Source organism: Paramormyrops kingsleyae, chromosome 22, assembly GCF_048594095.1.
Source record: "Paramormyrops kingsleyae isolate MSU_618 chromosome 22, PKINGS_0.4, whole genome shotgun sequence".
Lineage (NCBI taxonomy): Eukaryota > Metazoa > Chordata > Actinopteri > Osteoglossiformes > Mormyridae > Paramormyrops > Paramormyrops kingsleyae.
This window is the reverse complement of record NC_132818.1, coordinates 14593999-14621577: the sequence shown is the minus strand read 5'-3', so window position 1 is coordinate 14621577 and position 27579 is coordinate 14593999. Positions and strand designations below refer to the sequence as shown.

Genomic DNA, 27579 nt, shown 5'->3' with positions numbered 1-27579 from the left:
TAAAAATCCATTTGGTTCATTTTGTTCAGGTAAAGAGGTAAATCTGAGGTTAGAAACTGAGTGACCTCCCACAAGCACACCTCATACTCTACTTACTGCCCTACCCAACATCTCGAGTCAACGTTCTTGGGTTATTACCATGCCTCACATGGTACAACGTAAGCCTTTCATGCTTTACTTGAGGAAACTAAACAGCGGTGCCTATGATGAGCAGAGCATCATGGGTAACTGTATTGTGGAATGACGTGATGAGCAGGTTTGCTGGACAAACAGATGTGCGCTTCGGAGGACCACTGGCGTGCTTCGGAGTAGCAGAACCTTGGATGCTAAGGGTTCTTCTGGATCTCTGATCCCCTGGCAGCAAACCTGTTGTGTTGTAGTTGTCCAGTTCAGTACTTTTCCCCAATGATTATTGTTTTAGACATGGATCCTTTCAGATTAGTGTGTCTGAAAGGCTGTAGGCACACTTATGACAGTGTGATTTGTACACAATAATCATGGGACTTCATGAAATTCTCACTTGTGATGAAATCGGGACATCTGAATAAACATTGATGTACAGCAATGCTAATTCCACCTGTTTCTATCAATATTTGCGATCAACAATTTGAGCAAATATGATAATAATATTTTACAGATTAAATAGCTGTTATCCAGACAAAGCATTTAGCTGACCTGCGAGATTGTGGGTGTTTGGGAAGCTGCGATTCGGCCAAGGAGAGTCTCGTTTACACATAGATATCGAAAACATGCTCATTTGTCAAGAAGTGTATTCCTGTCTATGAGCTGACTGCATGTCACCAGACCATAAGTCCAGAACCAGATCTCCACCCTCAGCTTTCCTCAGATGGATGACTCCCCTGCCGTTCAATTCCCTCATACCTTCGGTTCACATATTCCCCCAGAACCAAAACCCATTCTGGATTTTATTTAAAAGTGCCCTTTATCCCAGATACTTGTGTGTGTGTCCCCTGTGGGAGAGACACAGACATGGCAGATTTCCAGGCTGGTTTGGGCCTTCAGTCCCACTGAGGAGATCTGTGGACGAGCATGGGCTCTGAAGAGAGTTGATGCACCTTGTATGCAACAGCCATGCCATGTTACATACAACGTTATCAAATGATGGGTTTTCATTTAATTCTGATGGTTTAATTTGGTATAAGCATGAAAGGCATGTGCTGTAGAGTTCTGTGGACCAACAGAGGATGGTTGATGGTCATGTGAGGTCAGGCAGTCATGTAATCAGGTCGGTTTTGTTCCCCCCCCCCCTGCAGAAGCCCAACAGCGACCTTACTATGCCGACTACTCACCGGCCCGGCTCTACATCCACACACTGTGCACCAACCATTACCTGGACATCTTCATCACCATCATCATCGGCGTCAACGTGGTCACCATGTCTCTGGAGCACTACAGGCAGCCGCAGGTAGGCAAATTCTTACAGCCCTCTTCCCCCTTCTACCTCAGTGAACCACACACGCTTGCCCACGCTACAGCATCTCAAACCTGGGAAGCGACCATATGATTTTGTTGCACCAAGCCTGATCATTGACAAAGTTTTCATTTGTCAGTTCCAAAAAGACTATCTGGATTTCTCTATTACTGCCAATTACCACATATCTGTCTCTTATTTTAAGTATGTTGTGTGAAATACAATTACTTAAATGAACTGGTTCCAATCATTTGCCTCGACTAATGCAGATTTTTGTGCAAAGAAACTAGTTCTAACAAACCGTTCAGCTTCTTAATCATCTCGAAGACCAGAACTTAGTAAATACTTTATGGAAGGGTTTCCCAACCACTGAATCGCACAGCAAAATATACAGAGGTCCCCCCTGGTCCATGAAATTTACAGAGGGCTGAGGACCCCTGCCCCCAGGCCTCCAACATGATAAATGCTGAATAGTTGGGCTTTGTGTTTGGAAAGGTTAAGGAATCCTGCTTTAGAGCATTGAATGATTCAAAAATTACATTTGCTACTATGCTACAATCTGAAATTGGACAATTTTCTTTTGCTGGCTTGTCTCCTTATCAGTACAGTACACCTTCACGCTCGACCTCTGCTGAGGTCGTTGATCTAGTTACCTGTAAGGTTTGTACTAATGTATTCTGCCAGTTTTACTCATATAATATGTCTGTTAAGTCATCGCAGGCTTAAAATTTTCGTTTAAAAATGTGAAATATTTCAGCAGTATATATTGCAGTGTTCCGCAATCCAGTCCTCAGGGATCCACAGCCAGTCCATGTTTTCTTTGCTCCCTCTGAGCTCCCTGGCAGACAGTCCACAAAAGACCAGATTGAGAAACACTGGTCTAAGTCATTCACCGTTGCAGCTTGTTCCTCCAGTCTCATGAACGCAATATACCAGGAGTAGGAGACCCCTGGATTTAAGGCATTAAGCGTCCACCAAAAAAAACCGTAATCTTAGGTGCTCCGTGTCCAGAGTTAAAAACCCCTCGGTTGGGGTCTGAAAACATGACGTCCAGATGGATGATGGTTCCCGCAGATGTGGTGTGATGGATCAAGCCGTTGACCCGTGACCCGCTTTTTCTTGCCTCGCAGTACCTTGAGGTGTCGCTGAAGTACTGCAACTACTTCTTCACCGTGATCTTCATCCTCGAGGCCCTGCTCAAGCTGATCGCGTTCGGATTCCGCCGGTTCTTCAAAGACAGGTAGCGGGTCTCGCCGGGGGGGGGGAGCTTCCTGGGCCGTGGACTTCATCACCTGGCTCACAGTGAAGCTTGACGCCAGTGAGGCCTATAGCAGCGCCAGTCTGAAGTGGAAAGGCTGGGGCTTATTATCACCCATTAGAGGGGAGGTGTTTGTCACCCGCAGTGAAGTGTTATTTTCCATTAATGGGGAAATTATCTTAAATGGCTTGGTACTTCGCCTTTTGAAGCTCCACTGAAGGATGTGACATCCATTCTCCCAGTTTAACTCTGGTGATGACAGCAAGGCAAACCCTGTCTCTTGGGAACTGTGGGCAACACATAGCCCAGTAAGGACTTGAAGATCGCTAGTTCAAATCCGTTGAGGGTCCTTTCTATAAGAGCGTTGAGGTAATTAGGTAGAAATACTTCAGAAAATTTCCTGCTGTATAACTACAACCTTGTGCAAATTACTTGAAACAAGTAATAGTTTTTTTAGTCTGATTATAAGTTTCCTTCTGTAAAGCCAAAACTACGCCTTCATTAATCACTTTTTCAATGGGTTTTCGTAGAATGGACTGTACCACAAAAGATAAGCTTATTCAGGTGTTAATTCAGTAATGGTACTAAGACCCCAAGATCATTGAAGACTGCTCAAAATTGCTGGATGTCATGCCAAATTGCATCCAAATGCTACCGAGGAGGTCATATTATATGTTGAAATGTTGAATTTGTTTCAATTAATTTGTGCAAGGGGGCAGATGAAGCAGCAGGTGACTTGTGAGTCATCATCCAGTGGCGGATTAGGGTTACGGGAATGCCCGTCTGTTCCCAGGTGGAACCAGCTGGATCTGGGAATTGTCTTACTGTCCATCATGGGGATCACGCTGGAGGAGATTGAGATCAACGCTTCCCTGCCCATAAATCCCACCATCATCCGCATCATGAGGGTCCTCAGGATTGCTAGAGGTAACCCCCCCCCCCCCCCACCTGTCCTGGTTGCTTAGCGAGGATGTTATGGTTTGGTATGATTTCTTAAGTCTGAACCCCCCTCACTCAATGTTTCCTTGCCAATAACCACCCCCCACCCTCCACACCAGTGCTGAAGCTGCTGAAGATGGCCACGGGGATGAGGGCCTTGTTGGACACAGTGGTCCAGGCCTTACCACAGGTGTGTGTGTGTGTGTGTGTGTGTGTGTTTGTGAATGTGAGCATGTGAAAGGCCAAGTGCGTGCAGGTGTGTCCTGCACATTACATGTCTCTGCCACCTCCGCTGTCCCATCATGCCCTGCGTCATCCACTTCTCTCCACTTCCAGGTGGGGAATTTGGGGCTGCTCTTCATGTTGCTGTTCTTCATCTATGCGGCCCTAGGCGTGGAGCTCTTCGGGAAGCTGGGTTGGTATCTCTCCTCCTCAGAACATCTGAGATGCAGCTCCCGAGATCTGCACTCACATCTGCGTCGTCCAGATACTCTCTGTGAAAGATGTGCCTGGTTTATTATTTAAATGAATCTGCAGGAACCTGACAGGAATACTGCAGTGACAGACTCTTATCAGAATCTTTTTATTTGCCAAGTACAGAGAAGTACAAGGAATTTCTTTGGCCGCAGGTGGTGTCATGACTGATACAAATTAAACATACAACTAAAAATCTAATTGTAAAAATACAAAGACATTAAGTAGAATAAAGAACTGGCCTTTTTCGGAAGAAACATAACAGCTTGTTTATAGTGCAAACGAGTCTATAAGGGTACGAAACTTGTGCAGTGGGTGGTTAGATTATGAGACAGTTTCTCATGGGTCCTTATTTAGAATGGTGATGGCCTGTTATATTCCAGATCGAAGATTAGCTCAGTCGAGAACCGCCTGGAGAACGCGTTCCGACTCGAGCAGACCTGCTGTCACTGTGTCCCTGTTTGTGTAGAGGCACCGAAACCGTATTTATGTGTGAAGTGATCATCCACACGTTTTTTCATTACCACGTCCAGGCCTCCTGTTACCTTGGGACCTGCTGTGCCTCTTCCGCCATCAGAAAGCGAAAACTGCCACGGCTACGGCCTTATGGGCGCCACAGTACGGCCGCTCCTGTCAAATAGGTCGCTGTTCTCTGCAAGAACCACTTTAAAAGGCACAAACTGCTGGGCTACGTGACAGGGAAAAGCCACCGCGTCCTAGTCAGGAATGTCAAATCACATTAGCAGGAGTTTTAAGATTTCAATAACATATCTCATATCTGCTGGTCTGTGCGGCGGCTAACTAGGGGCTAGTGTTGGGAGACAATGTAAACGTTCGCCGGTCACCATGGTAACACTGCAGGGAAGGGTACAGGCGGGAGAAGAAGCGTGGTTTTTGCACAAGAGCATAAAAAGCCAGCCGCAATATTGGACACTGCACGCGAAAGGGTGTTCCGCTGCAGTTTCTGACGCGCTTCGGAAGGCAGGTCATGAAAAATGTAACACTTTTGAGATAACAGAGAATTAAATATCTTTCGGGGTGAGTGGTTGAGAAAAAAAATAAGTCAGGATCAGTTCCGAAAAAAATATGCAGCCATTAAGATCTTTTTTTAAGCAAAGCGGAACATGAAGACACAGCGTGCTTTCACAACTAATGAATTTGATGCCTGTTTTATGCTAATGGTATACTAATTTTGTGCCGGGGGCATTATTGATAATTCCGATTTACATTCCAGAATGTACAGATGACAACCCCTGTGAAGGTCTGAGCAGGCACGCCACGTTCGAGAACTTTGGGATGGCGTTCCTGACCCTGTTCAGGGTGTCCACCGGGGACAACTGGAACGGCATTATGAAGGCAAGTGCGCTGAGTGCCCCCTTCCCCTGTCATTGCCTATGATAAGGTTGCCCGCCCCCCCATCCCATAGAAGATCCTAGAATCGCCCCGGTATGTTTAGGAGACTACTGAAGGTGTGGGATAATGAAGAAAGCTGATGTAGGAGAATGTGATGATGAACTGTCACGTTGGAGGAACGTCGTGTTTGAGTATGAGATGCTGAAGTGCGGCGAATTGAAGTTGACGTAGGAGTGTGAAATGTTATGGATGTGAAGGTGATACAGGACATGTGCTGCCCTCTGCAGGACACGCTGCGGGAGTGCAGGACTGAGGATAAGCACTGCCTGAGCTACCTGCCAATCTTCTCGCCTCTCTACTTCGTCACCTTCGTGCTGATCGCCCAGTTCGTGCTGGTCAACGTGGTGGTGGCCGTGCTCATGAAGCACCTGGAGGAGAGCAACAAGGAAATGAATGAAGACGACGACATGGACGCCGAGATGGAAGCAGAGGAGGAGCGGCGATTCAGTGCGGCCTCGGACAGCTTGGACCTGGGACCGGAGAACCGGCCCACCTACATGACACCACGCTCTGGCTCACCAGATCAGGCGAGTGACTGTGCTTTCCCCTCTCACAGATACGTTAATCCATAAGATTGCTCCTCCAGGGGCTTCTGGTTTGCACGATTTGCCATATAGCCATAGGGGCTCTGGCACTGAAAGGGGTAATGAAGAAGAATCTGGTCACATGACTCATTCTTCTGGCATCACCTGGTTTGCTACGGTAATACAGTATCTTGTCCATTATCCAGTCCCTAAATAAAAATCATTTTGCGAAACATCCACTAGATGGGACTTTAATTGCCACATGGAGCCGGCAGAAGAAGCACACGGCAGAGTGCCGGGGTCTTTAATTCGATCTGAAGGCAAACACAGCTAATCAGCATCCACTGGCCTCTCCAGACAGGGGCCGTGCTGAAAGCTCTGTCAGTCACCCTCTGCTTTAAAGCATGTAAGTGGTGATTTGGTGGACGGACGCCGGCATTAGTTCTCTTGTCAGTCATCCGGCAGGGGATGCCAATGATGCGCCAGAGACTCCAGGACAAACGAGTTAAAAATAACTGGGGGTTTTCTAAGGCAGTCAATACAAAAATAAGTCTTTAAGTCACTGAACAACCCACAGAATGAAAATTAACATTGCAGAAGAGAAGAGATTTTTTCAGCTCTTATCTGTTCTTTGAAATGTAGGCAGCTGAGGTTCATGAATCTTGAATTTTTTTCTTTTTCGCACCCGGGCCACCGTACCTTATTCGGAAAACCTGTTCCAATTTTCGAGACGTTAATGAGATGAAAGAAGGAAGGAAAGAATGAGTAAACAGGGTTTTCTGCCTGCAGGATGGAGGGTCTTTTCAGCCCAAGGAGGACTTGCTGTCTTTGCAGAAGATGTCTGTCTCCAGGATGCACTCGTTGCCTAATGATAGCTACATGTTCCGGCCTGTGAGACCAGCCAGCGCCCCCTATCCTTTGCCGGAGGATAGTCCCATTGGCAGAAGTCTTCATTTAGGTAATGTCTTAAGCATTCATGGTCGCTGAGTCAGCATGAGGTTAAGACTTTGTGTTGAAAGGCCCAGTTAGCTACCTTTGAATGGGTTTGTTTTTATGGGGGGGGGGGGGGGGCAGGCCATCCAGCTCCAACCGGGCAAAATAAATCGATGAGGGACTCATGGCCAAGGACTGGGGGTCACTGCACTAGCTATGTCCCAGAAGTTTTTAGGACATCATATCTCTGGTATCAAGTCATTACAAGTCACAATAGCACTTCATAAGAAATTTCAGGTGACCTGTGTCAGACTCATTGCCAGCAGGAGAAACCCATCCCCGTGGTTTGGCTTTCCGCTTCTGCAGGTTCCACAACTTCTGTTCAGTCCCAACCCTGTGGGGAGAGCTTCCTGCTGCAGGTGCCTGGAGCGTCTCCCCAGACACAGTGTGACGACGGGGGCCGGCCAAGGATCCAGCCACCCCCGATGAAAGCCTACTTGGGCAACGGCAAGTCGCGCCGCCAACAGGTAATGAGGCGGCCCTACCGGCATGGTCAACACGGTCCGTGGACCCTGAGCTGTTTCTCAGGCTGTCATGTTTCCTCCAGGAGGACTTCAGGAAGATGATGAAAAAGGATTCTTTGGAGGCCAGAAGCTTTGATGGCCTGGAAAGGCAGTCTGGAGATAGCTGGAATATACGAGCTCCAATGCCAGACAGCTTGACTCTATCACTGCCCTGGATGGCGTCCTCTGGACCTGCCAGCCCACAGGGTTCCCCTCCACCATCCTCACGACCTCACAAGGGCAGCATGTACCCCCGCTGTCCAGTTCTAGGCCAAAACCGTGTTTCACGCCGAGCTGCCATCCCCGACGGCCTGCTTCCCAGCTTGAAGGACCCAACTGATGAGGAAGTCTGGCACATCAACAGCTCAGCCCGGCGCCGGGGGGGATGCAGCCAGCCGGCCGCCCGCAGCCACTCGCTCTCGCCGTGTGCCACGCCTGCTGCCCGGCTGCCGAAGAGAGGCAGCTCTACCCACCTGGCAGCTTGCCGGACCAAGGAGAAGGACCCAAAGAAGTTCTCTAGCGTGGATGCCGCCGGCTTCTTGGCCAAGCCCTCTGGGGCCAACGAGGCTCGTCGTCACTCTATCGAGATTTGCCGCTTTGCCAAAAATGGTGATGCCGACGGCTCAGTCCTCAGGCTTCCAACCCACCACCCATGGCAAGGCTCATCCCGGGGAAGGTCCGTGCCAACCCGGAGCCAAACCGCCCCCAGGAAGAAGAAGATGAGCCCACCTTGCATCTCAGTGGAGCCGCCCCGGGAGGCGGAGCTTGCGACCGTCTCCCTCGTTCCCCCTCCAGAGACCAGCACGCTGCTGCGCAGGAGAACCCCCTCCTCCGAGCTGCCCCCGCAGCGTGGTGACCCCACACTGGACCTGCAGGAGACGCTGCAGCCTGCAGAGGTCGCCTCCCAATCTGAGAACCTCCGGCGCTGTCCTGGCAGCCGTGGGCACCTGTCTGTACTGCAGTTGCCGGACCTGAATGCGCGGAACAGTGTGGCAGATGTCTCTCGGGATTCTGAGCCACTGGGCTCATCGTCCTGCTCTGCCGGCCGGGAGGCTGGGGTCCAGGACGGTCCAAACGTTCGCTCTGACGAGGCCGGTGACCCTGCTTTGGCCAGCCCTGCCAGGAGTCCACTCCGGAAGAGGGGCCTCATTGGAGTGGCGGGCACCAGGACTGAAGATGTGGACGACGCTGTGGCATAGCCGGAGCTTGTCAGATACTGCATCTCTGTGTGGAACAGAGGGAGCCCACCTGACCTGGGTTCCGGTACTTTCCATTGGATATGCAATTTAACTCTTTTCGCACTGGGATCTTTACTTCCCATGGCTCAATCACATTGATTTGGGTTCCAAAATATGTACCGACTTGTTTTATTTTATAGATTTATTTATTTACTGTCATTTCCTTAAAGACACAGTACGTTAAGGTACATATTCAGAAAAAAAACTTGTACATGTTCTGTACATCTTGTGGTATAACAGGAAAATATTGTACCATTGAAGAAAATAGCTGTGTTCATATGCACATATTTTTATAGAGATGAGTGCCGTTTTGCACATACCAGTTTGAATTTGAAGTGGGTTGGTGTTTTGTTGTCCTTTTGTGAATGTACAGTTTTTTTTAATTATTATTTCAGCAGTCGTTGGATTGATTCTTGCATACATAGAGCTGCTGAAAATTTAAGTTTATTTTTTTATTCTGTGGAGAACACAGATCTTTTGTATTGATGAAATCCACTGAAAACCAAACTACTAATTTTCTGTAACCCGAGTGCAATAAGTGATATTCAGGGTTCAATTTATTACAAAGAGATTGTGTGAATATATGGAATTCCCACCGGAAGTGCAGTGTGACCAGAACGATGAACAACCAACCCTTTTTCATTCAAAAGGAGACAAACTTTTAACTACACTTTTATGAATTTTTCTCCCCTTCTGAAAACTGTGCTAGTGACATGAACTCACTGGGAATTTACCACCAACCCGACTGTACATGAAACACTTTGAATAGCCAATCAAATAATAATTGTCACAAAGTGTGTTTTCCTGTATTGTATTTTATGTTTGTAGTTGTTGGGAGTAGGGCTTAAGTTGTTACAGAAAAAGTCAATTGGTCATGATGTTATGATGTGATACAAGAAATCTAATTAGACGTCCCACTAAAACCATTTGAATTTTCCGCCTTGAAGTGGTGCCTTTAGAGTTGGGAATTTCAGGTTTTGACAAGAGTTCAGAAGCTAATTTTAAACAGGATGTGAAGTTTCTCACTTATCAAACGATATTTGATTATATTGCACACAGAAGGAGAACTTTGTGGCTTTTTTTGTGGTACTCAACTGTAACAGTGAGACTACTTAGGGGATTAGAACAAATCTGAAGTTTGTAACATATTTATCACATGTACAAGTATAAAGTTGCATGAATGATTTTACATGGCCGAAGACCCTTTTTGACTAATTTCGGCCTTCAGACTAGTATGTTATTGTGGGTTCAGGGCTTTTTGTATAAAAATGCAATGTTTATAGCTCTCCCACACTTTAATGAGTAGTTTAGGCTTTGATAGGAAGAAAGGGGAAAAATAATTTTAATATGTACACAGTAGGAAACCTCTTCAGTATTTATATGTTTTGAAAATTACACAGGTGATATTTAAATATTTTTAATCTGAATCTTCAAGTCCCGTACTAGTAAAAACAGTTCTGATTTTTTAAATACTTAAAGGGTACTTTTGAAATGAAATTTATTGTGAGTATAAACATTTACCTCAGAAGAAGCATTGATATTTAAAAGCTTGGGAATACGCAGTAGTGCCTCAAATATACAGTCCATAGTAATGGCAAACGTGTTTTCCTCACAGAACACTCTGAATTATTTGTGTGTTTTTGTTTCACTTGCAATAAAATGAAGTATTTTAATTAATATTTACACTCGTTGAACGCGTGCACATCCAAAGAATTTCGTCCTGCTCATAATGTAGGATAAGAAACAGCTCGCGCGTTTTGGCGCCTCGGAACATCAACGGTGTGCGGAGACTTTACTCCCTGTTAATACTTCAAGAAAAACATTGATTCAAAGATGAGCGCTGCACATCTCTCGTTTTTTTATCGATGATATTACATTTTGTGTAAGTACTCGATCGATAATATTAACTTAATTTTAACGGCGCCGAGTCACAAAAAGGCTAACGTGATCTTGGTAGTCAGTTGTGTGGGTAAAGCTATGGGATATAATATATCTTGTGGCATCGTTTAAGAGCAACTTTGTCGTAGATTATTCTGTTATTTCATTTTAATTAAGGACGCAAAAACACTCCAATATTTTTTACATTTAATACGCCGAAGATGTTCTCCCTGGTTTACGCTCTTTGTTTCACATGAGAGGCCCAGTTTTATTCACTGGCTTGCAGTGCTTGGCTGAATAACTGGATAGAATTTTTTACCGGCTAAAAGAAAATAAGTCTAAATAAGAACGTGTACGTTCTAACATTCTAATAATCATGATCCTGCGAATATATTTTGCAATCGATAGCTTTATGTAGCCGATGCTGATATCCGTTAACTGGTGACGTGGAAAAATTAGCAAAAGCCTTGCAGGTCCAGAAGTAAAATGGCTAAAACAGACGTAGCATTGATACTGTGTAGCGCAAATGGACTTTTCTAATGGGTGTGCAGATGACTTGCGGAAACTCCAGTAGGTGCTGCGCTATTTAGCGCAGATCGAACTGGCAGCGCGAGAATCCAGAAACAGCGGACGGTAACAAAGGGGCACTTCTTGTATTTCACGTTTTCTCTGAAATGCTATTGAATAAGTTTATTTTATTATTCATTTGCTGACAACCAGATTAAAATCAACATCAATGTCATTGATGATAATTATTATTATTGAGACTGGTTGTTTGACATGTACAGAAGGGGTGTAGTCTGTAAAGATTAAAATGATAAAAAAAAGTAAAATATCTTGCTTCTTTACACAAAGACCTGCTCTTAGTAGTGACCGCACATTGACATATTGTGTCAGCGTTTATGTAAACGGTTCTGTCTTTCCAATACACGTTTGGGCTGTAGATGTGTGGAACTAGTCTCACATATGTATCACGTGAGCTGGCTTTCTGTTGTAACTTCATGAAATGAGTATTGTGAGCGTTTGTACGATAATCGCTGAAAAGCCATAGTCTGTTTAGACCATGAATGGGAAGAAATGAAAGTATTTATCTTTGTCTTATTCTCTACTTGAAGTTACGTGTTTAGTTATGTTGCCGTTAACTGCCGTTAATATATATCCATAATAAAACTAAAAATATGAGCGTGCAAGGAAGATTAGCTGTAGGAAAAAAAAATAGTTTTAGAAAAGCTTTGAAATTTAGAAGTCGATTTCCCTCGATTTCAATGTTTGTTTTTTATTCTAGATTACTGAAAATTACTTTTTATTCAAAATGTTTTTCTTTTTATTCAAAAATGGCCTGAATCACATATTACAATGTAATATATTGCATCATGCTCATTGGTTTATTTATTTTTAATAAATATCTTTTGTTTACTACTCCTGTAGCTATTTGTCACTTAAACCAAGAACGATGGTTATACGTGAAAGTTTTAGTATAATTTTGATTTAGAGATTGATTGTCACTCTGAATCGTATAAAATGTAGGCCTAAATTGCGAATGTTATTGAAATGTCTTTCAAATTGTATCCTGTTCAGGGTGTTAAGGATAAGAACACAAGCATTATCTTCTGTGTATTTATAGCACCATCCAGTGGTGTTTTGAGAAAACACGAAATAATTATTCATTCAAAGAATACCCCTGGTGTAGCTACGCGGACCCAGGTAACAGGAAACGTTCCCAGAATATTAGCCAACGTTATACACTCACCTAAAGGATTATTAGGAACACCTGTTCAATTTCTCATTAATGCAATTATCTAATCAACCAATCACATGGCAGTTGCTTCAATGCATTTAGGGGTGTGGTCCTGGTCAAGACAATCTCCTGAACTCCAAACTGAATGTCAGAATGGGAAAGAAAGGTGATTTAAGCAATTTTGAGCGTGGCATGGTTGTTGGTGCCAGACGGGCCGGTCTGAGTATTTCACAATCTGCTCAGTTACTGGGATTTTCACGCACAACCATTTCTAGGCTTTACAAAGAATGGTGTGCAAAGGGAAAAACATCCAGTATGCGGCAGTCCTGTGGGCAAAAATGCCTTGTTGATGCTAGAGGTCAGAGGAGAATGGGCCGAATGATTCAAGCTGATAGAAGAGCAACTTTGACTGAAATAACCACTCGTTACAACCGAGGTATGCAGCAAAGCATTTGTGAAGCCACAACACGCACAACCTTCAGGCGGATGGGCTACAACAGCAGAAGACCCCACCGGGTACCACTCATCTCCACTACAAATAGGAAAAGGAGGCTACAATTTGCACAAGCTCACCAAAATTGGACAGTTGACGACTGGAAAAATGTTGCCTGGTCTGATGAGTCTCGATTTCTGTTGAGACATTCAAATGGTAGAGTCAGAATTTGGTGTAAACAGAATGAAAATAAATGGATCCATCATGCCTTGTTACCACTGTGCAGGCTGGTGGTGGTGGTGTAATGGTGTGGGGGATGTTTTCTTGGCACACTTTAGGCCCCTTAGTGCCAATTGGGCATCGTTTAAATACCACGGCCTACCTGAGCATTGTTTCTGACCATGTCCATCCCTTTATGACCACCATGTACCCATCCTCTGATGGCTACTTCCAGCAGGATAATGCACCATGTCATAAAGCTCGAATAATTTCAAATTGGTTTCTTGAACATGACAATGAGTTCACTGTACTACAATGGCCCCCACAGTCACCAGATCTCAACCCAATAGAGCATCTTTGGGATGTGGTGGAACGGGAGCTTCGTGCCCTGGATGTGCATCCCACAAATCTCCATCAACTGCAAGATGCTATCCTATCAATATGGGCCAACATTTCTAAAGAATGCTTTCAGCACCTTGTTGAATCAATGCCACGTAGAATTAAGGCAGTTCTGAAGGTGAAAGGGGGTCAAACACCGTATTAGTATGGTGTTCCTAATAATCCTTTAGGTGAGTGTATGAAAGGTCTTCTCCGATTTGGCAGAGAACTTTATTTCCACGTTTTACATTTTAACAAAGGTTCTGTTAATGTCAACATGATAAAATTATTACCTGAACATCCTTTTCATATAATTAAGGGTGAGATAGAGATAACGTTTTATAATAAAATATATTTTATTATAATTTATAAAAGTTCTATAAGCGCATATTACGAATATGCCGTCCATGATCTTTTATGTCTAAAGTGACGATGTTACCCGCTGCTCTACCATGCCATTCATTGGCTTTTATAATATTAGTCTTAGTTGTGGTAGAAGTCGAAGTAGCGGGATAACGTTCTGGGAGCATTGACTATTTCCATACATTAATCGCAACGATCGGTAGCCTAAACGTTTCTACAACGACAAATCATTAGCGGGGGAACTACTCTCCCACGTATAGCGTGCGCCGGGGACTGATAATATTGACGGACAAGTGTAGTAGAAAACATGGGATTGTAGAAACAGCCGTCAAGAAAAGATTTTCAGACGTTTTAACTTTAACAAGTAAATAAATTATTATAGCTTCGAGAATGCTGTGCAATAATTAATTACATCTAGTTACATGGTTGAGTATTCTGTGATTTATGTTTTATTCGGCTTAAAAAGGAAGGTGCATTCGCTAGAGCAAAAAAGGTAACTCCGTGTTTTAAATCATTTTCATGTAATTAAACAGCTGGCGAATGTCGTGCCAAAGATTATCCAGGTTATTTCCTAGGCAAGATTTACCGATGTGAAATTATAGTTCAACTGCCTGCAGCGTACATTATTATATACATTTGATGTATACATAAGCATCTGCATAAAATATGCCTATATACATTGCAGGCTAAACTTAACTTGTATATAAAACGTGGATGGCTCATCATAGGCATGTGGGGTGAAATCGAACCGTGTACCGGGTCGACGGTATCGGGCGGCTCCAGTTTCGAAGCACGGGACTACGCATCAGCGCGTGAAGCGGCGGACGATGATGAAAAACCGAAGAGTACACAGGTAAAGAACAAGTCATTTTAACAATGTTACAAAAATAAAGTATAGCCATAGAGTTTAACTGTCTCACTGCAATGCTCATCACCGTATTTCTGATGACTCGAAACACTTGTCAGCCTCGCAAAAATTCAAAGAATATGACAAAGATTAAAATCTCATAAATACAAAGTGCATTTGGTAGTAACGTCTGTTTCTGGCGTTATTAAAAGTCCTGGCGGGCTTTGTGTGCATTTAAATATAATTTTTATGAACACAACGCCCTGCATTAATCACGATATTTATAACTGGAGACATCCTTATGTGAGGTATATACACTTATTAGGAACACCATACTAATACGGTGTTTGACCCCCTTTCGCCTTCAGAACTGCCTTAATTCTACGTGGCATTGATTCAACAAGGTGCTGAAAGCATTCTTTAGAAATGTTGGCCCATATTGATAGGATAGCATCTTGCAGTTGATGGAGATTTGTGGGATGCACATTTAGGGCACGAAGCTCCCGTTCCACCACATCCCAAAGATGCTCTATTGGGTTGAGATCTGGTGACTGTGGGGGCCATTTTAGTACAGTGAACTCATTGTCATGTTCAAGAAACCAATTTGAAATGATTCGAGCTTTGTGACATGGTGCATTATCCTGCTGGAAGTAGCCATCAGAGGATGGGTACATGGTGGTCATAAAGGGATGGACATGGTCAGAAACAATGCTCAGGTAGGCCGTGGCATTTAAACGATGCCCAATTGGCACTAAGGGGCCTAAAGTGTGCCAAGAAAACATCCCCCACACCATTACACCACCACCACCAGCCTGCACAGTGGTAACAAGGCATGATGGATCCATTTATTTTCATTCTGTTTATGCCAAATTCTGACTCTACCATTTGAATGTCTCAACAGAAATCGAGACTCATCAGACCAGGCAACATTTTTCCAGTCTTCAACTGTCCAATTTTGGTGAGCTCGTGCAAATTGTAGCCTCTTTTTCCTATTTGTAGTGGAGATGAGTGGTACCCAGTGGGGTCTTCTGCTGTTGTAGCCCATCCGCCTCAAGGTTGTGCGTGTTGTGGCTTCACAAATGCTTTGCTGCATACCTCGGTTGTAACGAGTGGTTATTTCAGTCAAAGTTGCTCTTCTATCAGCTTGAATCAGTCGGCCCATTCTCCTCTGACCTCTAGCATCAACAAGGCATTTTTGCCCACAGGACTGCCGCATACTGGATGTTTTTCCCTTTGCACACCATTCTTTGTAAACCCTAGAAATGGTTGTGTGTGAAAATCCCAGTAACTGAGCAGATTGTGAAATACTCAGACCGGCCCGTCTGGCACCAACAACCATGCCACGCTCAAAATTGCTTAAATCACCTTTCTTTCCCATTCTGACATTCAGTTTGGAGTTCAGGAGATTGTCTTGACCAGGACCACACCCCTAAATGAATTGAAGCAACTGCCATGTGATTGGTTGATTGGATAATTGCATTAATGAGAAATTGAATAGGTGTTCCTTATAATCCTTTAGGTGAGTGTATTTAGAAAATACCTTACTGCTGCTTTTGGGGTAATCCAAATATTACACAGCATAATTATTAGACCAGATAAGCCAGAGGTAGTTACTGGCATTGAGACCTCCTGGCATGGTAAGTGCCAACATGGCAGTCCCTTGCAGTGACATCACGCTTTGGCTCCTGTTTAGGATGAGTGTCCCAGTGCCTTGTCCAATATGATCGAGGCGGTGGCGGTCAGTGCGAACCCCGTGAAGAGCCAGCAGCTCGGGGAGCCTGACCTGACACTTGAGGAGCGGCGGGCTGTCCTGCTGGAGCAGTACCGATCCAAGCCCTTGGTCTTCCTGGAGCGTTACCAGGCTCACCTGAAGCCAGAGCACCTGGATGCCTTCGCCCACCTGAGTGCCGACTGCCGCACCCAGTACTACAGTGATGAGGTGCGCAGGAGGGCGACCGGCCAGGCCAGCAAGACCAGTGTGAAGAACCACCGCTATGCCGCCCTCAGGGCCCTGCAGCAGGGTGAGGGTCACGAGCTGTGTTGCCGGGGCAACTGGCCCACATCATTATCCAATCAAAAGGGCTCACTGCTCAACTGCTCATTAATCCCTTTAAAACTGATTATCAATTGGTTATTTGTTAAGGAATTAAATCTATTGAACTAGTAATGGCACTATCAGAATGAGAAACACCATAATTAGGTAAGATTAAGTTTAGTTTAGAATGAATAATGCTAGATTTCAATCATGCATTGTATTTTTTATGTTATTTTAATTTTGTGGGTTTTTTTTTTTTTTGGAGTGATAGTTTCCACCAATGGGTACATGCTTGGGTGTCAGCGTAGGGACTGTTTTCCTGCCACCTGCCTATTCTCACCAGCACCCCCCCCCCCCACCTCCACCAGAGGGCAAGTATTTCAGCGAGGAGCAGATGAGGGGCCGAGAGCCACTGCTGTATGAGCAGTACATCGGTCAGTACCTGAACGAGGACGAGCTGGCTGAGCGCTCCCAGGGCCTGCTGGCAGGGGGCGCTGGAGGCCTGGCCGACCTGCTCATCAACTCCTACCAGGAACAGCTGCTCCAGCGCCGCCTGCACTGGCAGCAGGACAAGGAAGAGGGCGCCCAGGAGGAGGATGATGAGGAAGACGATGGTGAGAGCTGTCTTCCTCTGTCCTTATTTGCTTTCACTTTGATAATCTGACTGGCCACAGATTTGCACTAGGTGGCGCCATTGTGCTTGCCCGTTCTCAGCCTCTGTAAATGGTGGGGAGCCCTTTTCGCTAACTTTAGCCTTTTCCGCTAATCCTGAGGTCATTAGTGGTTTAAAGACAGCTGGGTGATTTGACCCAGAGTTTACCAACATTTGACCTATACAGACAGGGGACTGCAGGTTGTTTTAGTTGCATGATGCCCATTGTCCCTTTATAGCATAGAACCTTCTAGTCCCTTTGCCTTGTGCCTTAGAGTTATCTTTACTGATGGTAATAATAGACAGGATTCGCCTGTCATAAGCCATCCCAGAATATCTCAGAGCAGTCAGTAAGCAAAATTTGCAGTATTTCTTCACTCCCGCCTGACGAAGGTGGGTGGATGTCACATTGTCATCATGCTACCGGCCTGCACCCACAGAGGCCTGTGAAGCCAGGGGTTCGGAGTGGGAGCCCACCCCAGAGGAGAAGGCCCGGCTGCGGGAGGAGTTCGTCAGTCAGATGCATGAACGCTTCCTGGAAGGAAAAGATGAGGACTTCAACTACAGGTCAGCGGGTCACGCCTGGGAGAGCTGGACTCCCAGACGGTGTTATATGGCTGCGGCTGGGTGATATTAGTGGATAAAAAATCCCAGGTGTAAATGCCTGTATGTGTGAAGTGAGAAGCCATGCATTTCATTTGTTAGTCTGTGTATCCAGTTGTATTTGAGGGTCTGTGGGCAAGTTGCGGTGTTTTGAGAAAATGTAGGGGTTTTTTTAAGAAACAATAAAATAAAAAATTCTCAAGACAAATGAGGTCGAGAGCAGGCTGTATATATTTAAGGTGGCGAGAATTTGACAGGCCTGAGGACAGGCTGGCCACCCTAGACCACCGGGACACACAGCTGTGACTAACATGCCGTGATGCTGCATTCCAGCGAGGTGGACGAGAATCCGGACTACGACAACCTGGACATCGTGAGCCGCGATGCGGAGGAGCGCTACTTCGATGAAGAGGAAGGCAAGGAAGAGGAGGAGGATGATGAAGAGGATGAGGTGGCGATGGATTAGACGACAGTGCTGAGAATGTGTTCAAACCCATGGACTGTACATAGACCGTGTAACTGCGGGAATATAAAGTAAGGGTTTGCTGTGAACGTTCAGCCTTTTTGTTTGGTGCACAGTTTGTATATATCCAAGCTGACAGTTTGCATGATACGACATAATTTCAAAGAATAAAACAAAAGTTTAACATTAGGACACTGTTATGTTCTCAAGTGTAGCGTCTTACGGTTGCGAGAGGATGCTTGACAGAAAACATTTGCATTTTAATGGAATCGATTTTTAAACCATCTAATTCCCCAGGATTACTGGCCAAGGCACCCCCAGCTGTGTTTCTGAAATCATTTATATGCGTTCAGATGTATCTGAATGCTGTATTAATGACCATTTGCTAAATTAATCTGAGTTTAAACGCCCTACAAATCTACTCATTAGGGAATTTATAGGTTTATGTTGAAAACGTTAAATATTAAGCAAGGGTCGTCCCTTACCGCACGGTATCCACCTGTAAGTGCCGTTAGGTGCCTTCAGAGCTCAATGAAAATCGGTATCTGAACGTGTACAGATATATTTTAATTTGCATATTTAGCCCAAAGCGACGTACAAGCGAGGCAGGTCGTACATTGCAGGTGAACAGTGTTTAAGCGGGAGTTTAATACCACCTCTATTATGCACGTAGCTGCATTTCAAATTACAATTATCCAATTACATTCTCAGCCTTTGCGTTATCAAAGATGTAATGATTTCCGGTTGGCATTTATTTGACGAACCGAATTGCGTCTTGAAAATGCAACTCGCGTTTTGCAGGACAACCCTGCCCTTTGATAAAATGGCAGGTTGTTGTTGTGATATGTTTACAAATTGTCTATGCCTGTACGACTGTATTGAGCTGTCAAACCAAGGTAGACGCGTGTCAGTATGACAGATTTGTTTATGTTAGCGCGTGATTAAGTGTTACAGAAAATCTAGTGCCTACACTGAAAGAACAGCGTCGCCTTCACTGTTTGCGGGATGAATATCATCCAGCGTGGATGTGGGGAAGGGGGATTAAGATCAGTCTTTGCTCGCTCTCTGATCTCTCAACAGGTTTCACCGTGAAACCCTTCATTACCCAAGCAGACTGAGCTCCTTACCAGGCTGGGATGAGATATTTTGTATTTGCGTAAACAAATGTGTGTGTTTTAGGTGCAACGTACAATATATGATAAAATATTGCAAGAAAGCTGTAACACATCCGTGAATACTAATATTTTGAAAGCATGTGAAACATCCCCTTCGGCCTGGTGCCGCTCCAACACCTGACGTGCCGATTTAGTATCGTCTCTCATCTCTGAGATACTGTCATGGGACTTGTAGGAGGTATGATCTAATATAGCAATAATGCAGTGTGATGTAACGGTATTATTAGATAAAGCACGTACGATAAAAGCTATTATAGCCTATCCAGAGTCGGCTTTTAGACAACGAGCGAGCGAATCGTTGGCCCTTGCTCGTCATAGATAACGGTAGGGCCTAAGTGGGGAAAGTTAATATATTGTTATGCTTAGTGATGGTTTTGCTGCAGGGGTACAGGCACATGATGGCTCTTAATTACCACTCTGAGCTATACGACTTTGTTTGCCGTTTCCTGTGGAAAACGCGAATGTCTCCTTAAGAGCCACTTTGGTTATAGGCTCTGCCCGTCCGGCAGTTCAAAGTGACTGTAAACTTTCGGATCCCGTGACTCAGACGTGTCAGTAGCGGTTATATGACAGGCACTGGCTAAATCATTTTATGCATTTAATTATTGCGAAACTTTCGACAAAAAAAAGTAAGCACCCAGAAATGATGGTCCAATTTGGATGTAATTTGGTACATGTGCAGACCGGCCGCACCCTACTGACATGGGGCCAGCACTGTGCCCTTACTGCCAACTCCTCCATTTCATCTGATATTATAATCATTGCGATACAGTCACATGACCTTTCGCCACCTGCAGATTCACATTTTTTTTTGTCACCGAGTGTGTATGAAAGGTTATTGTGCATAACGGTCATGTGACATGCTTGAATTTAATTAAGTGGGGAAATCTTATTCAGTCAGCAGAGCAGTCCACAGCCAGTGGTACTTGTTCCTAATAATTATACCAACCTTGCTGGCTTTGGCACATTTGGGTCCTGCCAGTAGGCCTGTGTTTGTATTTATCTGTTTCCACAAAAACAGGTAACTTTCTACTCGCTGCGCCAGGAGAGCTGCCAGGTTCTTTTTTTGGCTGGAACCATGCAATGCATATTTATAAAAGGACAAAAGAAAGAAAATGGACGAGTATATAAAGTTGTTATTAGTGTTCTTCACACATCGTGACATTTTACTCGAGATTAATTAACATTGATTCATTTCTGCAAATTAAATCCACAGAATGACACAGGACACTTCACATGATTTTACTGGAAAATGGCATTTCTCTTTCTTGCAGAGAATGGTTCATAGGCTGAAACAAACTGCAAATTTATTGCCTGAAATATGCTTAGGGATTCAGATAATGCAACTCAAACACAGCTCGTACAGGCGCCCCTTCACGTCTGTGAGCCTTTCTGATAATCATTATACCCCAGGTTGTACTGCTATCAGAAGGGAAATTCAAACCTCGTAATTACACCTTTGCTGATGGGACAAAACTGGGGTAAGATTAAGATTATTACGTGGCTTAGAGATACGTTTTTTAATAAAGGCAACTTCCTGGATTACTAGCACTAAATGCAATTGATGTTGTTGCACTTAATGTTTTTATGAAAATTCAGCACTAGTTCTAGCTTTTAAGTGTTTCCACAAAGCAACAACAACAAATCAAACATAGGTCATCAGTAAGACATTTTTCTCGACAGAAAAAAAAAATATCTGGCCCACACTGTTAGGATACTAGCTTGGAAACTGGAACTGTCAAAAGCAGATCATGGCTAAGAGTCTTTGAATCCCAGACCCGGTTCAGGGACGTGATCTGTTAGGTGTGTGTCAGTTTTCGAGCCCTAGAAGCTGACACTGACGTTGAGTTTCTTCGAAGATCGGTCCCGAACTCAAATAGCATGTTCCTGCCTGCTGAGCACAGTAGTGATGCGAGATGCCACCAGGAGGGCGGCGCCGGTGAGCACCTCAGTGATGAAGGAGATCCAAGCCAGGGCCAGAGACCAGCCAAAGTGGACGTCCAGGCCCTCCAGAGTCTTCCTGCCAGAGATGCACAGGGCCTCCTTGAAGGCTGCTGCTGAGTATGCCACATAGACGCTGATGCCGGCCAGGCTGACTAGGGCTGGGGGCAGAATTTGGGGGGGGGGGTGTCAGGCTTTCCATGTGCTGCAGAAAGGATCTACAACCCTTTTGGTCCACAGTCAGTCAGATGGGTGCAGTAGTTCTATGGGTAACAACCAGGGCTTGTTTAATTATTTTGATTATTATACTTATATACTGTATATAATTACACAAGCTATTATATTCAGTGCTGAAAATCCATATATCACCTGAAGGAAGCAGTGAATTATGAATCCATAATTCATCTGGCATTAATTTTTCACATGGTCATTAACGTATATAAGTAAAAAATATAAGGCATTTACTTAAGCTGTTCGAAGTCACAAACCATCGGGGCATCTTGAGTGATTCACCGGCGAATGCGTACACCTTCTGTTCCATTAACAGACATAAGTGCAGTCAAAGGCTGGCATTTCCCAGGTAAGTGAGAAAAGCTACGTGAGCTACACACGAGGAAGCTTCAGCACCGATGTCTGCAATGCGGATCCAACAGCGCAGCGGTGAGCTCCCTGTCTTGCAAACATGGTCGCTCTTAATTAATTCAAATGGTTTGGGATATTGCAGTACAAACGAGAGGTTTAAATAATTATTTTACAGATCATTTTAATTATTTTCAGTTTGCGCAAGGAAAGTTCTTATTGTTACAATTTCTCATGGTGATGTTGAAATCAGATGCTGAAATACACATTTATGAATATTTTATACATTTCCCAAATGCTTCGCAATGTAGAGGCTAGGGAATTTTGTTTAAAAAAAATAAGTGTAAAGTTAATTTCCCTTAGTTGAACGTCTCGTTAAGCTCCATCTAAAGAACTTAACACTCAAGACCCAAATGTCATGAGAGCCCTCAACCCTAAGGAGCAGGGGAGCCTCTAGAGATTTTGGACCAGATGAAAGGATGTCAAATTGGGCCCCCATCTCAGACTAAACCAATTACCCCGCCCCCCCTGTTTGACAAAGAGGCAGGATCCGCTTACCCCCGAACAAGAGAAAAACTGCGGTAAGTAGCAGCATCACTCTGGCCCGGGCCAGGATGCTGATGAAGCTGACCATGCCGCCGACCGCCATCATTATAAGGCTCAGAGGAAGTAGGATGACGAAGGTGCCGTGCATTCCTGTGGGACGAAGAAGACAACTACAGAACAAGATCCTTTAGGTCCCCCTTGGCTTTCGGCTTTAAACATCTAAAAATCAGATTTACAGTGGTTATACTATATAAGCGCGCATTGATTACGATCATGTTGATTCGAAAAGAGTTCGAAGATGATACTTCTGTTGCAATTAAAAGTTAAGACAACCGGATACATTTACTGATATTTGAAATTGCTTCCGCGTATTTAAGTTTATAAGTTTCGGCATAGGAGCGAAATGCTGGCGTACATGCAATATTCAGTAAGTAAACTCGAACACACGAAGCGATGCCGTTTTCTAGATAAGGGAGCTTGACGGGGGCATGGTGGTGGTGGGGGGGTCCCCCAGTAAACTTAGTGTGGTCGTTAATGACCATCGAAACTAACACTAAAATCGGGGCACTTTTGATCGTTCGGGCAAAAGGGACAGACACCTTCGGGCAGTCCGCACGTGCCTGCTTGAGTGGTTTAATTGCTTCGCGTTAATAAACCCCTACAATATTCCGGCGACTGATATTTTCTTGTCTGTTCATAAGCCATATTGGATGTCTCCATTAGGTCCTCTAGGAGTAATGAGATGCATTGAGACGCAAGGCACTTATTTCTGCTGTCAGTGGACGTAGGTCTATAGCTTGAATTCACGGTAGGCATATATATATATATATATATATATATATATATATATATATATATATATATAAGCCAATCTTATGAGAAGCTGGAGTGTGTCTAATTCTGATTTATTCTTTTGCTTCTGCAGCGGTGACTGACCGCCTCTGGTCTGCCTGGACAATCGTATTAGACATGTGCAGATGTTTCCTGCTCAGAGATGAAGAGGTTACCAATGATGTAATGTCATCTTGTGTGTGTGTGTGTGTGTGTGTGTGTGTGTGTGTGTGTTTGTTTTATTTACTGTCGCATTTTTAAGACATACCTCGCAGGTATATCCCAGTGAACTCTTTCCTTACTGGCTCCTCTTTCCGTATACAAAAAACGGCATATTTTGCCTTCCTTTCCCATTTTTTCTTTGCGCATACTTTCCTTTAAGGTTAAAACCTTAACCCCGTGACATTTCCCTTTATGTTACCGTCTGTGCAATTATTGGCTAGAAAGTATTGTAAAACGTTGCATACAATAATGCCATAACTGCGTGGGATGTTAATTAATATAATTACCCCTGCCAACTGTTCTCTTTGCATAAAACCAAGGTGACTTATAGCTGCCACGGTAGCCCCAAAATAGAAGGCGACTTTGTGCATAATAAAACTGTTTTCCCTGAGAAATATGACTTGAATATGAAACACGGAAAATGAGAGGAGTTATTATAGGATGTACATTGTGAATATGCATAATTAACACTGTTGTTTCGCTGCTGGCCAAAATACGGTGGGATCACGGCTGACACACAAAAGGGTAGCAAGCTCATCCTCTCCCGTGCGCTCCCGCTAATGTGGGTCATTTTGTCATTTAGTTCCCAACACACATTTTCGTGGGGGTACTTCTGTGAAAAGCGGTAATTTGATCATTTGATTCCCGGTATAATATGTGTTTAAAGAGCTGTGGTCACGAGTCTGATTTACAGGACGTCGCCAAAATACGATGGTTTGCCTAACTGCTATGCAGTGTAAAATACTATGCATTCGGCCTGCACTTGGAATGAACGGGGTAATTCTGGCCATATTGCTACATCTGACCTCCAGATTAGGCAAAATTACCTGCAGTGAACGTACAGAATACAAAATGCATAAATGTAATGACTGGTTAAAGAGAACGTAATTTATTTCCCTTTACTGTCGCAGCAAAAATATTTAGACCTATTTAAAATAAAAGCGAAAGTGGTTTCTTTTATTATTAGAAACTGTAAGGTAATTTCAGAAGACAATCTTTCTTTTCAGTATTTCAGTACTTTCTTCTTCCGTGGTAAGTGGTTTATGTAATTAAAGTGATTCAGCCTTTTTGTTATTTGTGCAGACTTGAAAAGAGTACCGTGTGTGACTCGTTCAGGTGTAGATGTAGAAAACATTATTGTTTTTCGTTTTTTTTTATGTTTTTTTGCACGTAGTTTTGTTTTATACCACCCGAGTGGTCTACTAAACAGTTCCTCTGGCTCAGACTGATTTATAGGCTTGGGAAAGTATTCGTTGTTTTTGTATCAAGTTGAATCAATACAGGATTACAAATCAAATCTATTTAGTGTTAAGATATCCATCTGTCTTTCATATATAAGCATGATCAGACTTGGTGGGGGCAATGCAGGGGGCAATGCAGGGTGCAGTTATAGCATGTCTGCTTGTCTTTAGACCGCGAGGAAACTACACAGGGAAGATACGCAAACACCACAAACATAGATCAGAGCTGACATTCAAACCCAAAGCCCAGTAGGTGTCAGGCAATGATGCACAATGTTTGCCCCCGTGCTGACTCGTTTTCAACAAATGTAACTGCTGGACAGCCATTTCAAATGTCATTCTTTGCAGCACTGGCTCCAAACCAAGGGGGCAGGTTTGGTTTCAACATCGGTAGGGATCAAATCGGACCCGAACCGAGCGCCCCACTAAACACCCACGATACTCCCACAACATTAGTAGGAGCGTGTCCCTGCCATTCATACCAACCCCATTAGCTCAAACAGACTAAAGTTTAATTGTTCCAACGAACCTACAGTTAAAGTTGTCTTATTGGAAGTAGTGTCTATAGGTCTGTTAAAGGTCAGATATAGGTTGGAAAATTTCTACACTATCATCAGTTCTAGATGCACCTAGCAGAAGAATAACCGTACATATGTAAACATGTCTGGTTATTTTGTCCATTTAAGGTTTTGCGGGAATTTATACTCACTTATAAATCCTTACTGACAAAACCTACAGCTCCCGAAATGCCATATAATACCATCTAAATTTAAGTATAATTAACATTGCCATACTTGCACATGGAGCTGAAGGTTCGGTTCCCGCACCGGTCCCTGTTCAGGGATCGATTTGCAAGCTCGCGCCGTCTCAATGGACGACATTATCACCATGGAAACTGCCGGGCCAACGTCTCGCGAACTGTTTATGGCAGATATTTTGCACAGCCGTGTGTTTGCGCGTTTATTATTGAAACTATGCACCCCTGTTGACAGTTTTATTAAGGTAAAGTAGAGCCTGGCTATGAATACATGATGTCAATAACTTGGCCCTTAAGTCTTTACAAGATTAAGACAAACTCTGACATCACTTACTCAAGGCGAATAACACGATGGTCTATGAAGGCACTGTAACAGCAACTAGAAATGAGGAGTGCATGCGGTCTATTGTTCCATTATTTTTAATCTTAAAAAAGACTATAATCCAAGGTAATTTTCTAATAGCTCACATAGATTTAATTCCTTCAAACCAAAGAATTGTGTTAAATAAAACTGTGGACGAAAGAAACGAGTCTGTATTCAAATATCTTACGACAGAAGATGGATATTTGTTTAAGAATCTGTGCCCAGTACTGCCTAACCAGCTCAGTTGTTAAAATCAGCAGCAATTTCACAAAAAAAAAAATCCAGTTTAAATACCATGTGCCGGTCGAATGCTGTCCTTAACATATTTTTTTTTGGGGGGGGGGGCGTGTACCCCGTAATAGTTCATTTGCCTTCATTAATCCCCCAATAAATACCCAAATTTATTTAAATGAACAAGTTGTCTTCCTCAATATCTCTTCCCCAAACTCTCTCATACGCCGTTATGCAACTAGTTGCATTAAGTATCTTCCCCGCGTCGATGTAAAAAGTGCGATAATTAAGAGTCTTTCCGATTCAAAGTCACCCTAATTACCGTCTGCTTTTCAGCTGTCGAGTTTACTGTAGCACTGTATTTGCTCAGCTTTTTACAGTCTGGTTACACAGCCCACATCGATGTGATCATTTATGGTTAGAATTTAAAGGATTCTTACCAAGAAGTTGTCTCTCAGAATTCGTGTAGTTGTTTGAATTTCCAAAAGGGTTTATGAATGGCCAGCATTGGTTTTGAGCTAGAATAGAATTTGTATTTTAGAACCGTCATATATCCAAATCCAAATAGTTGATTCGTCTTCACGAAATCCATTTTACTTACCGTTGCAAGTCCTCCATAACCCCGAATGCGAACTAAGATGTGAGGAGTTGCGGTCCAGTCTGGATGTATCGATAATATACCAAAAATCCGTTCCTATAGCAAGGACAAGAAACACGAAACTCAAAACACCGGAGACAGCCACGAAAATAGCCAAAGCGTTCAGCGTAAGCTTCATCTTGACAGACTTGGTGGAGATCTGTAGCTCAGGATAATCTGTTAGGGGACAAAGTGTCAAACGCCCACAGCTTTGCAGTTCATATTTTAGTCAGTTATATCACAGTTCTATCTGTCGACTGTCACCCGACTCCATGACCAGCTGTCATATTTAACAAGGAGGTGGCACTTTTTTTAAAGGCTTTGCCCTCATTCTCCGCCTCCTACCTGCTGGGATTTTACAGAAAACCGTCCCTTTTCTGACACTAGTTCAGCATCACTTGTTATTGTGCCACGGCCACAACGACCTTTACAAATAAAACGCATAGCTAACTATACTGACATACATGGGCGTAAATTATAGGGAGGAGGAGGATTGGGGTTGTAAACCCCCCCCCCCCCCCCCCCCCCCAATATTCAGAACTGGCCAATACACCCCCACCCCTACCAAAATAAATAGATAAATAAATAAAATGAAATAAAAAATCATATTGTTATGATGAATGGGTGAGGACCTTAACCCCACAATGTTCAATACGAAGTTACTCTCTTGCT

General features: G+C 43.9%; 3 protein-coding genes across 10 annotated transcripts in view; 2 read left to right on the top strand and 1 right to left on the bottom strand.

Annotated features, from left to right (window-relative positions):
* cacna1ha (calcium channel, voltage-dependent, T type, alpha 1H subunit a) overlaps window positions 1–12071 on the top strand; it is a 57406-nt gene extending 45335 nt beyond the window's left edge. For all 3 annotated transcript variants that reach the window (XM_072704710.1, XM_072704709.1, XM_072704711.1), the window contains exons 26-35: window positions 1275–1426; window positions 2563–2672; window positions 3484–3617; window positions 3749–3819; window positions 3966–4044; window positions 5338–5459; window positions 5744–6043; window positions 6830–6998; window positions 7340–7500; window positions 7581–12071. In XM_072704710.1, coding sequence (XP_072560811.1) covers window positions 1275–1426; window positions 2563–2672; window positions 3484–3617; window positions 3749–3819; window positions 3966–4044; window positions 5338–5459; window positions 5744–6043; window positions 6830–6998; window positions 7340–7500; window positions 7581–8735 — 2453 coding nt within the window. In that variant the 3' untranslated portion in view covers window positions 8736–12071. The remainder of the gene's footprint in view (window positions 1–1274; window positions 1427–2562; window positions 2673–3483; window positions 3618–3748; window positions 3820–3965; window positions 4045–5337; window positions 5460–5743; window positions 6044–6829; window positions 6999–7339; window positions 7501–7580) is intronic.
* A 1976-nt stretch (window positions 12072–14047) lies between these two features.
* On the top strand, window positions 14048–18572 carry ccdc97 (coiled-coil domain containing 97). Of its 6 annotated transcripts, none has more exons than XM_072704638.1 (7): window positions 14048–14276; window positions 14512–14636; window positions 15532–15588; window positions 16324–16651; window positions 17034–17279; window positions 17758–17884; window positions 18254–18572. In XM_072704638.1, exons 2-7 carry the CDS (start codon window positions 14514–14516, stop codon window positions 18384–18386), a joined length of 1014 nt encoding a protein of 337 aa, XP_072560739.1. In that variant the 5' UTR covers window positions 14048–14276; window positions 14512–14513; the 3' UTR covers window positions 18387–18572. The 6 variants fall into 6 exon arrangements, with proteins under 6 accessions (XP_072560739.1, XP_072560738.1, XP_023677462.1 ...); XM_072704637.1 differs by having other exon boundaries at window positions 14469–14636; XM_072704640.1 differs by having other exon boundaries at window positions 14066–14147.
* Window positions 18573–20785: 2213 nt separating this feature from the next.
* Window positions 20786–27181, bottom strand: LOC111849110 (transmembrane protein 114). Its single transcript, XM_023821703.2, has 4 exons — window positions 26872–27181; window positions 26711–26788; window positions 22637–22774; window positions 20786–21660 (listed from the first exon to the last, which is right to left on the bottom strand). Exons 1-4 carry the CDS (start codon window positions 27044–27046, stop codon window positions 21431–21433), a joined length of 621 nt encoding a protein of 206 aa, XP_023677471.1. The 5' UTR covers window positions 27047–27181; the 3' UTR covers window positions 20786–21430.
* Window positions 27182–27579: the final 398 nt, after the last annotated feature.

Bases quoted from the DNA above. Each gene is read 5' to 3' on its own strand.
- ccdc97 (XM_072704638.1), top strand. From the start codon at position 14,514: ATGTGGGGTGAAATCGAACCGTGTACCGGGTCGACGGTATCGGGCGGC. The intron at 14,637-15,531 runs GTAAAGAACAAG...ATGTCTCAACAG, and splicing joins AAAAACCGAAGAGTACACAG to AAATCGAGACTCATCAGACC. The intron at 16,652-17,033 runs GTGAGGGTCACG...CACCTCCACCAG, and splicing joins CCTCAGGGCCCTGCAGCAGG to AGGGCAAGTATTTCAGCGAG.
- LOC111849110 (XM_023821703.2), bottom strand. From the start codon at position 27,046: ATGAAGCTTACGCTGAACGCTTTGGCTATTTTCGTGGCTGTCTCCGGT. The intron at 22,775-26,710 runs GTAAGAATCCTT...TTCGTCCCACAG, and splicing joins TTCTGAGAGACAACTTCTTG to GAATGCACGGCACCTTCGTC. The intron at 21,661-22,636 runs GTAAGCGGATCC...TTCTGCCCCCAG, and splicing joins AGTTTTTCTCTTGTTCGGGG to CCCTAGTCAGCCTGGCCGGC.